The 18,749-nt window shown below is 34.8% G+C and overlaps 1 protein-coding gene across 1 annotated transcript in view; it reads left to right on the forward strand.

Annotated features, from left to right (window-relative positions):
- Window positions 1–18,749, forward strand: part of ACTR3 (actin related protein 3) — a 57,535-nt gene that overhangs the window by 29,366 nt on the left and 9,420 nt on the right. Inside the window, exons 4-8 of the mRNA XM_068545258.1 lie at window positions 855–965; window positions 4,478–4,573; window positions 6,026–6,133; window positions 9,142–9,285; window positions 11,551–11,724. Coding sequence (XP_068401359.1) covers window positions 855–965; window positions 4,478–4,573; window positions 6,026–6,133; window positions 9,142–9,285; window positions 11,551–11,724 — 633 coding nt within the window. The remainder of the gene's footprint in view (window positions 1–854; window positions 966–4,477; window positions 4,574–6,025; window positions 6,134–9,141; window positions 9,286–11,550; window positions 11,725–18,749) is intronic.

Here is an 18,749-nt window from a genome sequence, read left to right on the forward strand (position 1 = left end):
TGTTAAATAATCACAGTTACTAGTAGGATGCATGTGCCTGTCGGGCACTTCACAGTTTCTTACACCTGGAATCAGATTGCACATCACCATCCTCATTTCTTATTGTACATGGGTTTTTTGGGGGAGGTATTTAGTTTTCATCATAGCAACTGCTGGCAACCCAGCTTTTCAAAGAAGTGATATTACTTGAAGGGAATCTAGTATGATCTGATGTTGAAACTGAACTACTTTAAAGTAGTAGGTATGCAGTACCAAACTGATTCTGAGTATCACCAAATTTCCCTGGAAAATGTAAAATATTTGCGGTGTCTTTGAGAATTTGCTGTAGTACCCTGGGGCTCAGTTTTGGAACCATGGTTCTATAACAAATACATATGACTTGTCTTATAAAATTTTGCTTGCTTGATTTATGGTTATTCTTGCTCTATACTTACCAACTGTGTTTCATATATTAGGCACACAACAAATACTTGTGAAAGAGCTAATAAAGATTAAGCAAATTGTCATAACCTGTAATTTTCACAGACTAAATTTTAATAGGTTACGTTTCCATTATTACAAAATTTTCAGCAATCTATAAAGACCGGTGCAATGACCTTCCATCTAGATTGTACAGTTTTTAACATTTTGACATTTGCATTGTGTTTTTTAATTGAAACATCTGAAAATATGTTGTAGAAATAATTTCTTTTATCTCTAAATAGTTAAGTATGCATCTTCTAATGATCTCTGTGTCATTAGCACATCTAAGAAATGCTATCCTCATCTAATACTCACTAGTGATCTGTTTTGTATTTGATTTTTTTCTGATATTAGTAAAGATTTAATTCCTGTTTTATTTTTTGTTTTAATAGTGGCCAATCCGCCATGGTATAGTTGAAGATTGGGACTTGATGGAAAGGTTTATGGAGCAAGTGATCTTTAAATATTTAAGGGCGGAACCTGAAGACCATTATTTTCTTTTGGTAAGTACAAATTTTAATTTCTGTGAGGAAATTTTTGAAGAAATTTAATGAGAATGTTTTCATCACATCTGTACTCATAGGACATACGTTCTTGTTTATTAAATTGTCATGTATCTAAAGACTTTGTTATAAAGCTGTATCATCTTTAGTATCTTCAACAGTAAGTTTCAGGGGAAAAAGTTGGAAACATGGCACTTTATTTTTAAAAAAATGACTGGTCTGATTATTATTTCATTTGTAATTCTTGGTAACAAACTACAATATAATTTAATTTTTAAACTTTTTTCTTTCTTTTTTTTACCAAAGCAATGCATGTTCATAATGTTAAAAAATCAAGTGCTATAATATCAGATTTAAATTAAAATTTTCCTTCCTCACCTCCCCCTACCCTTGAACCCTTGATTCCCCCCGGGCAGACACTTTAAATTTTTAAAGAGTTTTTCTTGGTAGTTATATCATGTATTTCTTGTATTTTTGTTTGTTTATTTATTTATTTTTGTTTTTTTTGCTGTGTTGGGTCTTCGTTGCGGTGTGCGGGCTTCTCATTGTCGTGGCGTCTCTTGTTGCGGAGCACGGGCTCTAGGTGCGCGGGCTTCAGTAGTTGTGGCACATGGGCTCAGTAGTTGTGGCTTGCGGTCTCTAGAGCTCAGGCTCAGTAGTTGTGGCACACAGGCTTAGTTGCTCCGCAGCATGGGGGATCATCCCAGACCAGGGCTCGAAGCCATGTCCCCTGCATTGGCAGGTGGATTCTTAACCACTGTACCACCAGGGAAGCCCGTATTTTTGGTTTTTTTTTTTTTTTAAAGATGAGCTATTCTATTTATTTATTTATTTATTTTTGGCTGTGTTGGGTCTTCGTTTCTGTGCGAGGGCTTTCTCCAGTTGCGGCAAGCGGGGGCCACTCTTCATTGCGGTGCGCGGGCGTCTCACTATCGCGGCCTCTCTTGTTGCGGAGCACAGGCTCCAGACGCGCAGGCTCAGTAGTTGTGGCTCACGGGCCCAGTCGCTCCACGGCATGTGGGATCTTCCCAAACCAGGGCTCGAACCCGTGTCCCCTGCACTGGCAGGCAGATTCTCAACCATTGCGCCACCAGGGAAGCCCGGTTTTTTTAAATATTAGACAGTCTATTAACTTCCTGCTAGGTAAGATCAGTATTTCGTTCTTTTCCTTTTATCCCCTCCTTTACACAAAATCCTTACCTTCTCCCTCTTTCTGTGACATTAATTTTGGGTTAAATTAATATTTTAATATTTTTAATATTTTATATTTTATTGTGATTGTGAATATTGTTTATGGTTGGACCATAAACATAAAGTTGAAAAGAACCTTGCAGTGAATGCCCAATATACCCACAACCTAGACTCAGCAATTAATTTTACTATAATTGTTTTAGGACATCTATCTATTGGGTTATCCTTCTATCACTCCATCTTATTTTTTTAATCCCTTCAAAATGAGTTGCAGATGGAGTCATTTCACCCCTAAATACTTTAGCATACATTATCATCAACTAGAGTTTATTATTGTTTACATTTTTTCTTTTATATAAAACTTACATTCTGTAAAATCACACATCTTAACCCTACCATTTTATGGGTTTGACTGGGCATTGGCAGACTTTCTCTAAAGCTAGTTAGCAAATATTTTTGGCTTTGTGGACCATGTGGTCTCTTTCGCAGCTGCTTAATTAGCTCTGCTGTTGTTGTGGGAAGCAGCCATAGGCAATACTTAAATGAGTGGCTGTGGCTGTGTTCCAATAAAATTCTATTTACAGAAAGAAGTGGTGGACTAGATTTGGCCTGCAGGATGCATGATGTAGTTTGCCCATCCCCTGGGTTTGACAGATGCATACATCTGTGTAACCTAAACCCTTATCAAGATAACAGAGCATTACTGTTAACCTGGAAAGGTATCTCATGCCCTTTTCTAGTTAATCCCTGCCCCCATGCCCTGGAGGCAACCCTTGTGCAGATTTTTTCCAGTACATACATGTTTTGCTTATATTTGAGTTTCATGTAAATGGAATTGTACAAGATGTGCTCTTTGGTAAGACTTCACTCATCATAATCTTAAGATTCATCCGTGTTGTTGCACATACACGTAATTTGTTGCTTTTTGTTGCTGGGTCGTATTCCATTGTATGCCTCCCTGTCCATTTTCCTGTTGATAATCACCTGGGCTGTTCCCAGTTTTTGACTACTGTGAATATTTTTTGTGTATTGTGAACATTCTTAAACAAGTCTTTTTGTGGACATGTTTTTATTTTTCTTTTGTAAATACCTAGATATGGAATTGCTGTGTCACAGGATAGATGCATGATTGATTTTATAGGAAACTTTCAGAACTTTTTCCAAGGGATTGTACCTTTTTGCACACCCACCAACTATGTGCTAGTGATCTGGTTACCCTATGTATCCAGATCCAGCATTTGATGTGTCAGTCTTTTTAATTTTAGCCATTCTGGCTGGGTGGGTAAACTTTCTCATTTTGGTTTTAATTTGCATTTTTCTGATGACTGATGATGTTGAGTACTTTTTCATGTGCTTATTAGCTATTTGTATATTTTCCTTGTGAGGTCTTCTGATTATATTTTATTTTGTATAGAATTTCTGCTTTTCTTGGAGTTTATAATTTAACTGCCTTGGTTTTTTGTTTTTGTTTTTTTTTTTGCCTTGGTTTTTTAGTTTTCTTAATTTTATATGTAACTCTTACTGAATTATCTTCAAACTCTTGAACATAGTCCAAAACCCTCTTAAGTAAGTTTAAACACATCAAGTAGTTTAGAAGTTAAAGGTTTTACATATGGAAAAAGTCTAATCCTCGTTAATTTTCTAAAAAAAATTTTATAGTGTCTTTTAAAATTAAAAAAAATGATTTTATTTGTAATGAATTTAAGTTTTATCTGTCTTTCCTTTTGCAGTTTATGTTCATTAAATTTAAGCAATCATTCCTTACCTCAAGGTCAAAAACATAATTCTTCTGTATTTCTTAAGTTTAAACTTTTGCCTTTCAAGTTTAAATATTTGAGATAACAAAAAGGATTGGATAGTCAAATCAGATTCATAAGAATGATGTCTTATGTAGTTTCAAGCTTTGGTAATATGAAAAGATTTAGGTATTCCTGAGGCATAAGTGAAACATTAAGTCCAGGATTTTGAGGGCTGTTCCTTAGGTCCTTTCCTGCCTCACTGGGATGTGTTGTGGCCCAGACTTAACCCGCAGGTTTCTAAGTGATGTGATGTATGCAGTCACATAACTTAAACTGAAGAAACATCTTAAACTGTGTAAACATCTCCGTTTTATACTCCAGCAGTTATATAAAGATACAGATCTGTTTGAGTTCTCTACTGTTTTTTTTTTTTTTGGTCTGTGTGTCTTTATTTTTGTACCTCTGAGTTTAATGACTTTTAAATACAGTGTTTGAAATACATTATTTCTCACGTGAAAATTATCTATAAATTTATCAAAATAATGTGATATTGCGTACTTAAAATCTTATTCAATTTAATAGACCGAACCTCCACTGAATACTCCAGAAAACAGGGAATATACTGCTGAAATAATGTTTGAGTCCTTCAATGTTCCAGGCTTGTACATTGCTGTACAGGTAAGCAAGTTTATAAGTCAAAATAAGCTTGGCTCTTAAATTTTAATCTGGTTTAATTCACTCTTAAAACATGTGTGTATTTTTCTTAACCTCAAAGCATATCATAGTTCTACTGAACTGATAATTCAGGAATCGTATTAGAGGAATGGAGCTATTTAGTCAGTAAAAGAGAAATGTTAAAGGAAGTAAGTTAATGTTTTTTGGATAAATCAGGACCTTTTATAGAACAGAAATAAGGGAACTGATAGTTATTGAGACTTTACTCTATGTCAAGAATTTTCTGCACACATTCATTTACCCTTGTAACATTCACTGTGTCCTTTTTTTGTAGTCTGTTTTGAAGGACTTACCACTACATATATTTGACCGCTGCCTCCTTTGTGCCCCTCTGTATCCTGTATATCACAAATCCCCATAATGTTTTATTGCATTTAATTTGTGTATATATCTGCATGGAACAGCTTGTCTCCCATCCCTCAGGATCAGAGCTGACTTCTTACTTGTTTTTCAGCGCTGTAGCAAATGTGATACCTGGCATGTCACAAATGCTTAAAAAGTATATAAATTACTGTGTAGTTTTGTTAGCCCACGGTGATTACGGTGTGATCCTGTGTTAAAATAGGAGGGTGGCCTAGTTACCTTTCTAGGTCCCTTTCAGCGATTATATTGCAAGTAGGTAAAATAAAGCCAGCTTAGTTCTGTTTTTAATTAATTAATTATTTATCTCGTTCGAGGCTTGGATTTGTATGAAATTTAGGTAATTTTTTTAAAATGAACTAGCTTCATTAATTTCTTAATTTGCAAACTTTTAATAGAAAAAATTATACTTTATTGCCTATGCCAAGATTTTTTGTAGAAATACATTATTTCATCAACTTTGCTTTCCTCATTAAATCATAGTATTTGGAAGTGTGCAATGGCCCTTTCTGGTTAAATAGCTTGTTACATATTCCTAAATGCATGTTGCACTTAGAAAATTTGGAGCTAATCTTATGAGTGATACTTATTAGTATAGCCATCTATGTACCGAATAACTCTGATGATTGGTGGCTGTGTGCTCCTCTCTACCTTACTTTGTAGTATGTTCCAGGCTAGGCCATATAAACATACTTTTAAGTCCTGGACTGTATTATCTCATGTTAGTCTTCCATATGTTAGTACCGTACTATCTCATGTTAGTCTTCCACATTTTTGGGGGGTATAGGAGGAAAACGGCCCTCACTAAAATATCGAAAATTTATAAACATGCCCCTAAAGACTAATGTAAGCCTGTAAGTTGTCTTAATAATATGTAGGCTGTGAACAGTTTTATTGTATAATATAAATTAATTTTGTGTGTTCTCTTTCCAAAGATACTACATTTAAAATTGCATAAAGTACTCCAGTAAAAAATTTTTTTCTAGTAACTCTTTGTTTTTATTTTTTTGCCTGTCATATTTCTTTTTGTTCAAGGCTGTTCTTGCCTTAGCTGCATCGTGGACCTCCAGACAAGTAGGAGAACGGACGTTGACCGGTACGGTAATAGACAGTGGAGATGGTGTCACTCACGTCATCCCTGTGGTAAGGATATTTTAAAATTACTGAACAAGACATCAGATAACACCTGGAAAAGTTAAATCATATGAATTAATGCCACCTTTTAAAAACTTTAAATATTACACTTAAAAATTTACTGTAATTTGACCATTGTTCAGCTATAGCTGTGTTTTGCTCAAATTATCATTAGAACTTTGTAAACAAATTCCAGATTTTTTTTTTTTTTGCTATAGGTTTTTACTACAGTTAAAAATAATTAGAAAATTATTAGAAATAGTTTCTAATTCATATTTAAGAAATGATGAATTAGAGTATCTGGAATGGAAATATGCCTTTCTTGTCTTAAACGTGGAACTCAGTTTTCCAGTTTGGATGCGTCTGTTTGTGTGTTAGCCAGTTGATAGTTTTTCTTATCCTTAATTAACAGATTTCGTACTGGTCATACGTTATCTACTAAATAGCAGTTAGTCGAAAGTGCATGACCGTTAATGACTTTTGGGGAATTACGTTTTTGAATTAAAAGGCTCAAGTTGTGATTGTGCTTTATGGTTTGGATTTAATCAAGCATGTTAAGAAAAGTGCGTCAGATTGTAGTATTTGTGAGAGAGAGCATTTTTCTGCCAAAGCCTTTCTGCTTCCCATTTTTAATGACAAATTAGATTTTTTATTGTGTCTAATAGATTCAAGATGACTACTTAAGTTCATACTAATTATTATTGGGTGCGTATATGTAGAAAGGTTTATCTTTTAAAGTAATTTTTATGTTATATTGAATAACATGTAAGGAATGAAATTATTTAGAACTTTTATTTTTTCATTATTCTTATTCCTCTTTTTAATGCATCAGGCAACCTCTGTTGAAGATTACATCCTCCAAGTGACTACTTTTGGATTAGATGTCATAATTTATACTTCTGATGTCATAATAGTAATAATTGCCCTTCTTTAAAAAAATTAAAACTTCCTTGTGATATAATTCACACACCATACAATTCACTCATTTAGAGTGTACCATTCAGTGTTTTATTGTATATTCATAAAGTGCATCCATTACCAGAGTCAATTTTAAAACATTTTTATCACTCTAAAAAGAAACCCTGTATCTTTTAGCATTCACTGTCCCCCCCATAACTTTAGCCCCTGGCAACCACTAATCTACTTTCTGTCTCTGTAGATTTGCCTGTTCTGGATATTTCATATACATAGAGTCACTCTTTTTTTCTTTTTTTTTAAAACATTTGTCACCAGGTTTTTGTTTGTTTGTTTGTTTGTTTTTTGTCTGTGTTGGGTCCTCGTTGCTGTGCTCGGGCCTTCTCTAGTTGTGGTGCGTGGGCTTCCCATTGACGTGGCTTCTCGTCGTGGAGCATGGGCTCTAGGCACGCGGGCTTCAGTAGTTGTGGCTCACGGGCTCTAGAGCGCAGGCTCAGTAGTTGTGGCACTCTGGCTTAGTTGCTCCTCAGCATGTGGGATCTTCCCAGACCAGGGCTCAAACCCGTGTCCCCTGCATTGGCAGGTGGATTCCTAACCACTGCACCACGAGGGAAGTCCTAGAGTCACTCTTTTGTGACTGTCCTCTTTCACATAGCCCCTCGTTTCAAGATTTATCCATGTTGTAGCATGTATAGTACTTCATTTCTTATTATTGCCAAATAATATTTCATTGTATGGATATTCTACATTTTATTTTATTGCCATCGGGGGATATTTTAATATCTCGGAAATTAGGATGTGTCCAACATTTTGATGGCTTTTTATAATTTAGTTGGCATATTTTTCTTTCTTAGTGCTACATATTCTTTCCCCTTTTTTTTCCAAAATGGGACAATAATAGTGACCTATGTCATAAAACTGTTTTGAGGATTAAATAATGCATATATGTATGTTGCTTAGAGATACATAAAGATTTTTAAAATGTTCATTTATAATTCTCATTTAAACCTCAAGATCTATGCTGTAGATTACATTATCCTTTGAGGACTTCAGTTTACTCATTTATAAAATGCAAATAACTGAGTTGCTTAAGATCACCAAATCATAGGTCATGGGGCTAGGATCTGAACTTGTTCTTCCTGACCACAGTCTTTTCTTAACATCTACACAATTAAACAGTAATATTATTATCTTGAAAATTAATATTAGAGTAGGTAATTTGCAAAAAGAAGTTACCAACTTGGAAAAGAAAGAGTTTCAGTAAGAATATTAAGAATTGGGTATTCCTGTGATTTTCCTGCCTTCTTTTGAATTAATGGACTGTTTTTTATAATTTCAGTTTATCTTTTTTTATTGACTTATTAACTATGCTATATATTTCTTTGTTATTGTCATTTATTTTTTGGTGGTTTTTGCTCTAGGGCTCATAGTAAACATCTCTAATTTATTATAGTCTAACTACAAGTAATATTTTACCATTTCGTAAACAAGAATGTTATGTCGTTAATGAAATTTAATTTTGCTACATTATTTTTGTACTTCTGAGTTGTATTAGTAAGTTTATGAGTTCATTCTGCAGAATTAAATTATTTGGAATTTTGATGGTACATGGACTGCCTCAGGCTTGTGAAGTTGGTACCTACTTCATTAGGAAAATGATAGCCAGCTGGTGGGTTAATGATCAAATTTCTTACAATGCGCTCTAAATTTTTTGCTGAAATTATAGAAGATTTTAAAATAATATCCTATTTGAAGTCTGTTATCTAAAACCTTTAATACTTCTGAAACTCACTGTTTCTTTGTTGTTGAGTCATTTCAGTCTTGGTTGTAAACTCTTATCAGTAGGAGAATAAATCTAAGCTTTGTTCATAAGTTTTGTTCATTCTTGTTCATAATATCTGTACAGTATTATAAATTTTATGCTAAGTTAACTTTGAGGAATACAGTTGAGGAATAAAGACTAGAAGAATTCTCCTGGGATAAAGCAATACTTAAGGATACAAATACAGTAATCTGAGAAATTGGTCTTTAATGATTAATTTAGGTGATACTGATTTTTGAAAACCTTGAAAATAAATTTGACACTTTTTTTTTCCATCTAGGCTGAAGGGTATGTGATTGGCAGCTGTATTAAGCACATTCCCATCGCAGGACGAGATATAACATATTTTATTCAGCAATTGCTGAGAGACCGAGAAGTAGGAATTCCTCCAGAGCAATCCTTGGAAACTGCTAAGGCAGTAAAGGTAAAAAAAAAAAAAAAAGTTAAGAATATAATTCAGTTAAAAATTAAAATCACGTTTATAATAGGAACATGAAAAATTCTTAAGTCAAGAACAGTAGTTTAAAAAAAACTTTTGTTAGCCAGTTACAAACCACTACTCTTAATTACATGTGTTTTTTCTCTGTATTTCTTGTAGGAAATTTTGGGAGATTATCAACCCTTTGCTTACTCTCACCACATTTCACATTTGAGAGGACTAACATATAAGAACATTTATACCAACTGACTTCAACATACATTTCTGTGATTATTCTCTTTAGTAAAAATAAAGGTAGCATGCCTTGGAGGTACTGTGGGTTCTGTTCCAGACCACTGCAATAAAGCGAATATCACAGTAAAGCGAGTCACACAAATTTTTTGGCTTCCCAGTGTGTTTAAAAGTTATATTTACACTATGTTGTAGTCTATTAAGTGGCAATAGCATTATGTCTATAAAAAATGTACATACCTTAATTAAAAAATACTTGTAGCTGAAAAATGCTAACCGTCATCTGATAATGCAGAGATGCCAGAAAAGTTCAGTTTGTAAAAAACACATTATTGGTGAAGCACAGTAAAACGGGGTATGCCTGTAATTAGTTCACTTCAGAGTCCTCACATCTTAATTTTCGCTGACTTCTTTATTTTTAATTCTAGCAGTTTTCTGTTACAATAAAATTTTTGATGTCATTGATTCATTTGGCTGTAGAATAGAGGCAATGGTTGGCTCAAGTGATATGGTCCATAGAAGAAAAATGTGAAGGCTGTGTAAGGTATTTTAATAATTTGTATGCTACACCAGGGCTTCATGCAAAATACCAAAATATTTAACATTGCTTTTTAAATTTATCGTTTGTCAACATACCTAAAAAATTTCATTGGGTCTCACATATGTTTTGAATATGTCAAAGCAAACTTCCCAGGTAAAAATAACTCCATATATTTGACAGTCTGCATGATTATAGTGTTTTCCTTGCTTATCAAAGGATAGGAATGAAAAGGAATTTACTACTTCCTAGGTAGTAAAGGAATTTGTAAATGGTTGCCAGAAGTCACCTCAGATAGGTGGCATCAAAATTAAATATGTAAAAAATTAATATGAACACTACTGTTTCAACATCTTTGGGAAATCTCTGGAGTTTAAAAATTAACAAAAACACCAAGGATTTGTTCTAGAGCATACTAGTGCTCAGTCTTAGTATCTTTTAAGGATCATCATTTCCATGTAATTCCTACTTCCAAGATTTGGAGAAAGAAGACCTAATATGACATATTCAAATTATCTTCTGTTTTCCAGTATTCTTTCCCATTATGTGTGTTGATTATCAGTAATAATATTTGTACCTATCTTGGATAGAATCCTTGATGTATACAAATATGTGAAATGTGTGATGTGTGTTTTTCTTCAAAAAAAAAAAAAAAGAAATAGACTGGCAACCAGGAGTCCACAAATTGCAGATAGAAAGTTATAACATGTTTGAACTGCATTTTTGATGAAAACTTTTACTGAGGACGTATATCCAAATATGCAGCGAATCAGCCTTGCAGGTGATATAGTAAAAAAGAATAGTTTATATTTTCAGTTTTTTTTCTTTTGCTCACTTAGCCCATAATCTTTTGTTCCAGATAGGTATTGAAGATCTATATGTGTAAAAAAAAAAAAAAAAAAATTTTTTTTTAACTGAAGTTTAGTTGCTGTATAATATTATATAAGTTATAGGTGTACAATACAGTGATTCACAATTTTTAAAGGTTGTATTTCATTTAAAATATTGACTGTATTCCCCATGTCGTACAATATATCCTTGAAGCTTATTTTATACCTAGTAACTCGTACCTCTTACTATATTAATTTGTGTGGTTATGTCAACTATTTATTCTCCAGTTCTTCGTGTATTTTATGTTTTCTTTTTTCTAAAATGTGAACTCTTTTAATTATTGAAACAGCATAAAATTTTGGATGACATTAATGAGTGCTTTCATGAAACAGCACTGAAATATTAGAAGTTGGCTCTTTGGTTTACATCTTATTCTCTTCACCTGTGAACCCTTCGCTTATGTACAGGAGATGAGCTGTTTATTTTACTACACGCACGATAACATCCGAGCATAAAAGTTTCTTCAGCTTCATTTGCTCATTTTATTTTCTGAAGACTTTTATTCATTTGATTTCAGTTTACTGAAAATATGCCATTCTGTTTTGCTTTTCCTAAAGCAAGAGGAAAAAATTACTCATTTCTTTTTCTAGGAGCGCTATAGTTATGTCTGCCCAGATTTAGTAAAAGAATTTAACAAGTATGATACAGATGGATCGAAGTGGATTAAACAGTATACTGGAATCAATGCTATCTCAAAGAAAGAATTTTCCATTGATGTTGGATATGAGAGATTCTTGGGACCTGAAATATTTTTTCATCCAGAGGTAAGTTTTTTTTTAGATGGAATTGTTTTGAAATATTCAGCAGAAAAATCAGTCAACTATATCAGAGGACTTAATCTCAGGAACTTTCTTTTGTATACTAAAATACTATAGTGAGTCATATTTTTCAAGAAAAAAATTGCTTTTGTGTTAAAACTGGGTAAACAGTTACTATATTTCATACATTTAGAAAAATGAAACTTTTGTCTAATATTTGTGGCTTACTTGGGGTCATGGAAGGTGGGGAGCCCTTAAATTCATGGTCATTTAAATAAAGTATTTTAGGAGATGTTCTAGAACTCTCTCCTCCTCCTCCCATATAAAATAACCATTATACAAAGAACCCTCAATTGACTATCATAACAAAATATTTAACTATTAGCAAAATAGTCTTCTCTCTTTATGAAGTGTTAGCCACATACAGGCTATATTAAATTAATGAAATATGTGCTTTTCATAATGAAAAATTCTTCTAGTAAGTTAGTATAAGAACTTTTTGTATTAGAATTAGTAACATTAAATGCCTATTCTGCTTGTTCAGCAGTAAGAATAGTTTGTTTAATATTGTTTACTCAGTCAGCAAGTGGTAAGTGAATACAGTTTTCATGATCTCAGTTTAAGCATTGTGTATTTAAGATGAAGAATTATTTATCTTGCTCTTATCAAGCTGAAAGAATGAGAGATGAATATCTAAAAAATGGTATAGTTGCTTAATGAATGCATGTATCTGGTGAGGGCATGGGAAGAAAGAGCACCTAAGTCTGCTTGGGAGAATCAGGGAAACTTCTTAGAGGAGATAGCAGTTGAACTGAGAAAGGATGAATGGGTATTTCTCAGGCAGGTATGTTAGGGGAGTACATTTCTGGCAGAGAACTATATATATAAAGCTGGGTAGAGGTCTGGGGCGTAAGAGAGCTAGATAATAAAGTATAAAGGAAGAGAGTGGTAGGAGATGGATCCAGATAGGTGTTAATGAGAGACTAAAATGCTATGCAAAGGAGTTTACTGGATTCTGTGCTTGTGCAGAAATGTTCAGCTTGGAAATGGCACAGATTTATGTTATGGTATGGGAAAGGTCACTCTGGTTGCTCTGGGTTGGATAGATAGGAACAGAATGAATTGTGTTGGAAACAGGTGAGTTTATTGCAGTTTCCCAGATGAAAAAAAGTCAGTAGGTCAATGAGAATGAGAAAGGAGGTGAGAGAAAGAATAGAATCGACATGATTTACCGATTGCTTAGATGTGAGGGGAGTAAGAATATGAAGAATCTGTGATGATGCCCAGGTTTGTAACTTGAGCAACTCAATGTTTTGCCATCACTGAAGTTAGGAAAATGGAAGGAGAAGATAGATAAGGTAGAAAGAGGTGAGTTTACTATGCATCTTTTAAAAAGTTTGAAAATGAACACTTCGGTTCTAAGGGTTTTGAACTGGGGCATGTGTCCTGGAGTGAGGATAGATGTCAAGTCATCACCATATATGGTGCAAAGGAAGAGACTGGCCAGGCAGAGAATGTGGAGTGGGAAGGATGGGGCCTTAGTGCACACTAACACTTTATAGACAGGCAGAGTAAGAGGAGCCTGCAGAGGATACTGAAAAATACAGAAAGGAAGGAGACAAGCCAAGGGATTGCGGTGCTGACATTGAAAGAAGTGAATGTTTCAGGGAAGGAGGAGGTTAAATAGTGCCAGTTGCTACAGTGAGGTGATAGAGGAAATTTGAGAAATACCCATGGGTTTTTAGCATCCAGATTAGTGGTGATCCTAGGGGAGCAGTTTCAATGGAATTGTGTGATAGAGGCAGTGTGTGGCATCAGTGAGGGGTAAAGCTCTGGGAATTGTCAGTGTGGGCATCGTGAGAGGCGGCTGTAAAAGAAAAGCTTAGTGGCTACAGGGAACTGGTAAGAAGTCAGTTGTAAGAAGGCTGAGGTTAGTTTTATTTTTAAGAGGGGTTACTCCAGGGACAGAGGTAAAGGGTTAAGTATGGGTGCAGGAAAGTGTGGAGCTGGAAAGGGTTAGAGGAGCAGGCACATAGCTGAAGAAGTTTATCATCATAGTGCATAGCTTTAATTATTTTTCATGAACTGGAATCAAGCTGTTGTCTTGGAGAAGGGATCAGACAGAAGGTCGAGGGCTGGGAGAGAACAGTGACTTGGAATCACTCTTGAGGAGAATTGAGAAGGTGACTGTATTACTAGTCGTGGGGCACCACTGAAATTAGATACTCAGAACTTGTAGTCATAGAATGGTGTCGTCCCCGCCCCCCGTCCCACCCCACCAGGCAGTTTTGGGAAAGGAGCAAAGGGCTTTGCCAAGGCAGAGGTTAAAGTGGTGCAGCCCAGAGAAGAGAGGGAATCCGGAAGGCTGAATTACTTAGAGATAGTGAGGGATACCGGCAAGGATTGGAGGTCATGATGAATTGGCATGTAGTTGGAAATGGGGAGCAAAGGAGTGAGCACCAGAAGGGTAGGGCACTGTTGTCAGACAAGTGTACAGGAGTTTTCAGATTTTAGACAGCACGTTTTCTTTGTAGTTCTTTAAATAAAAAAGGATACGTGCGCGTGGTTTTAGAAGTCGGATAACACTGACAGTGATGTGCAGGGCAGCCACTAGCTCTTACTTAGCCATTACTCTTGGTAATTACTTCCAGATTTCAAAATACAGCGCTTATACTGCTGTTTCTTGATATATCAATGTAAGTAGTTTATCTAGTAACCTCCTTTCAGTTGATTTTGTTTCTAGAACCTCTTTTCTCTTAGCCTGTCTGTTATGTTATGTTATTGGCTGTTATGTTAAATCAATAGTATGAGAGTATTTATAATATTATACCCATGAATGTTGTTTGTTTTTGAGGCAGTAATGTAATGTGATTTTTTTTCTCTTAAAATTTAGTTTTTCCTAAATTTTTGCCTCATTTCTTCATTTGTGTCATTTTGTTTGTTCGTATATTCTTTCTTTCATTTATTCATGGACATTGTAGTTAACTACCTGGTTATACCAGGTCTGGAAAGGAACCTGGGGGTGTCACTATTCCATGTAGAGAATTTTAACAATTTCTTTCTTTATTTTCCACCTAGCATTTTTTTTTAATTGAAGTAGAGTTGATTTACAATATCATGTTAGTTTCAAGTGTACAGCACAGTGATTCAGTTATTTATATATATATGTATATATATATTCTTTTTTCAGATTCTTTTCCCTTATAGGTTATTACAAAATATTGAGTAGTTCCCTGTGCTATATAGTAGGTCCTTGTTCGTTCTCTATAATAATTTCTTTCCTTATATAGTTTCTTATACCTTCAATTTCTGGGAATTTTGAAGGTGCTACAGGGTGCTCTGGAAACACTTAGGATGTGAGGTCCCTTTTCTGTTTTCCAAACAGGGTTGGATTATTTTATTGTTTCCTTACCTCCTTTTTTCATCCTTGAGCATTTAAGTTTCCTTGTACTTTCCCTCTGTCCTTGTATTGGGGATTCCAGAGGATGCAGAGAGAGAACCACATGTAGCTGGAAATCAGGGCAGATTTTCCAGTGGGGCCATGTGTATGTGAGTGGCTGAAGTAGAAGTGGATTAAAGGTCACTTGAGTTAAGGAACATCAGTTGTTTTGAAGTTGAAATGTTGGAGAGAGATGTTAAAACCCTAAGTTGAGGACAGGAATTAGAGTATTATGGAAGATTCTGAACCAGAGTCTTAGATGAATAGGATCCACAAGATAGATAATAGCATGGAAGATAGGCGATACCCTGGATTTCAAAAGAAGAAGTGTTTGAGTGAAATACTCTTTACAGGTATCTTTAGCTAACATCTTGACTGTCTTAAAAACCTTGAAACATTAGATACGTAAATAAAATGTGTTTTGGTTGTGTCATATTGCTTAGAAAAGGGATAGTTGTCTGGATGAAAATATATCTTGCTGTTTAAGGTTTCATATATAATTTTTTAAATTAATTTAAGTAATCTTTATTGTTTGATAGAAGAAGTTTTCTTCATTGTTTTTTAAAACTTTGAAACATCTTTTCGTCTCCATAGCTTTTATTCTCTTTGAAATTTCTTCTATGAGAAATCTGTTTTCTTTTCCCTTTTTTAAAGTTTAAAAAAAAATTAGTTATGTATACGCACATTGTTTAAAAAGTCCTAGTTGTTTAAATTCTAGCAAAAAGTAGGAGTGCCCTGTATATATTTCCCCAATTTTTTTCTAGAGGTATACTCTTACTAGTTGATTCTTTTGGTGATTGCATCCATAGCTGCGAATAGCTTTGGTTATATTGCAACTTCAAGTTTTTTCAGTTTTAGACATTTTTGTCAACTTCTAGCTATGGAAGAGGAGGATTGCCTTTTCTTTCCTCCCTTTGTCTCCACCACAAACAGTACCTTTTCATAATCTTTTGTCCCAATAGTTAGATTGTAATTTCAGTTAGGTAAAAATCCAGTGCTAATATGTTGGTGAACACAAATTTTATTTAGATGTGAGCCATGTAGTTTACCATGAAATATTTTCCTGTCTAGTATTTTGTTTTCCCACAGAGTCATTAATAAGTTGTCCACTTAGTTTTAAAATAATTGTCATTAATTCACTTTGCATCTGTCTTCTCAGCATACTCAGATGCAAAGGGTTTTTTCATCAGTTTAATTTTCCAGAGCATCTGATATGTCCCAATCTGAACTTGTTTCCTTGCGCACCTGATCGAGAGTTCACCATCATTCTGGGGATTCCCTTTGCCTCTCTCTTGTGTTAGAGTTAGATCCCTCTTTCCTCTGTCCTATGTCTTTCCCTTTCTTACTGTCCACTTCTTTATTTTGGTGGAGATCATCTGCCAATAGAGTTCCTGATAAAAAGGGTACATGGGAAATGAAAACTTTTAAGACCTTGCATGTCTGAAAATGTATTCATTTTATCTTCACACTTGTTTGGTAGTTTGGGTGTAGAATTCTAGATTGGAAATTATTTTCCTTCAGCATTTTGAAGCTACTGCTTGATTGCTTTCCATTATAACTTGAAGTGAAAAACTGCTCTGATTTCTAAACCTTGTATAGGACCTTTTTTTTTCCTCTCCAGATAGATACTTGTAGATCTTCGCTTTGTTCCTTAGCATTCTGCTGTGCTACTTTTCTCTTCTAGTTGCTCTTTGTGCTTTTGTTCTGATCTCTAGATGATTTCTCCAACTTTGCTTTCTGAACCCTCTATTGAATTTTTTATTTCTGGTAACATACTTAATTTTCAAGAACTTCCCCTACCTCTGCTTTTGATACTCCTTTTTTATGCTACTGTGTACTTGTTTCATGGTTGCATATCTTTTGGCTCTCTGAGGATACTAGTCAGAGGTTGTTTTTTTTTTTTTAAGTTTTCTTCTTTCTGCTTTCTTCCAAGTTGCCTTTCTCTTTGTTTTGATTCCTATATTTTACATGCTCGAGACTCTAGGGGATCACTTATTTAGGAGGGGGACACTCAGCCTGTTGGAAATCTAAGCTTTGTGAGTGGGACTTGTTGACTGTGGCTTTTTCTTTGGAGGATAGCCCTATGTGTGTTTCTTCAGATCATTTCGGGTAATCCAGTGGCCAGAGAAGACTCCTGCCTAGAGAGTAAAGGTTGGCAGCCAAATTGAGGAAGAAGGTTGGTATTTATGTGTTAGCAGTAGGCTGCATGAATACCTTCACTTAAAATCCTGCTGCTTTCATTCCTTTCAGTTGTGTGTAAAGAGTCCTGGCACTCTGCTTTATTCTCTTTAGAGAATAGGTTAGCCAGTTTTCTCCTTGGATGATGAGGAGGCATTTGATAGACTTCTTTGGAGGGGATCTGGGGCTTTAACTGCTCCTCAGAGAGACTTTCTGCCAGTCTTCCTCCCTGCCCTCCTTCTAACTTAATTTCAGTGCTGACAGGTACAGCTAGTTCTTTGGGGGATTTGTGATACAGCTTGATTCGTGGCTTTTCCTGCTGATGACTTATTAAGTGCTTTAGGGGGAGTACATGGTCTTATCCATCTGCTTTTCAGATTCTGTTTTACCAAATTTTGTTGCTGTTTCTTCCTGTTCTGTTCTCTCCATACTTTGGGGATTATGCCTTAAAAAATTCTCTTTATTGGTGCTTTTAATAGAGAAAGAGCAAGATTAGATATGTGTGTGTTCAGTTCACCACGTTTTCCAAGAATAGACCTGTTTTTTGTATCGTTTGAACTGTCACTTCCCAAGTTAATTTTAAGATTCTTCTGTAATTTTAGATATTTCTGTCATTTGAAGGATTTGCTCAGTTTTTTTGTTTTGTTTTGTTTTGTTTTGGTTAGATGAAAGTGTGGGCATTTGAGCTTGATTGAACACTGAAGATAAAATGTGTGAAAGAATAAGGGGATATTTATTATTGAACTGCTAATTTATCATAAATAGTAGAAAGAACTGTTTTTTAGAAGGAATGGGTTTAGCACTTCATTTTTTTTTTTAAAGGAAGATTTTTTTCACAAACCTCTTTGGGCTGCTGTGCTTTAGTTGGGTACCTTCCCTATAAATTTTTCAGAAGAGAAAAAAGATATGTCTTCCTTGAGAGCTACTTGCAGTAATCCTAAGACCTGATCAAGGAGCAGTTAGGCAAGACTAATCCTTTTGCTGAAAGTGAAAGAAAAGGCCTACAGATATTAATAGGGACCCTAGGTTGAGCCTATTAGTATTAAAGTAGCGAATAAATCTCCAACACTTTATTGTTAATTTTTTCTTTTTTCCTAAATTTTTTAAAGAAATATTCATTGCTTGCTTCTTTACTGTATATTATTCTACTCGTTCTCACCTGGGGTTCTGCAGCACAGTAGTCCGTGAGCTTTTTCAAAAGATATTTTCAAATCAGACTCCATTTCTTTCTAAATGAGAATTTCTGTGGGTAGATCCCAGGGTATGTGAATACTTAAAGGTTTATAAGTATTTTCTTTTGCATATTCCTGATTAAAAATTACTGTGAGAAGGGCACACAGGTACATAGCACAGGAATGAATGACCCTATCCCTGCCTTCTGCTTGCTCATGGTATAGCAGACAAACTGTCTTAA

The sequence above is a fragment of the Eschrichtius robustus genome, chromosome 5, assembly GCF_028021215.1.
Source record: "Eschrichtius robustus isolate mEscRob2 chromosome 5, mEscRob2.pri, whole genome shotgun sequence".
In the NCBI taxonomy this organism is placed as follows: domain Eukaryota; kingdom Metazoa; phylum Chordata; class Mammalia; order Artiodactyla; family Eschrichtiidae; genus Eschrichtius; species Eschrichtius robustus.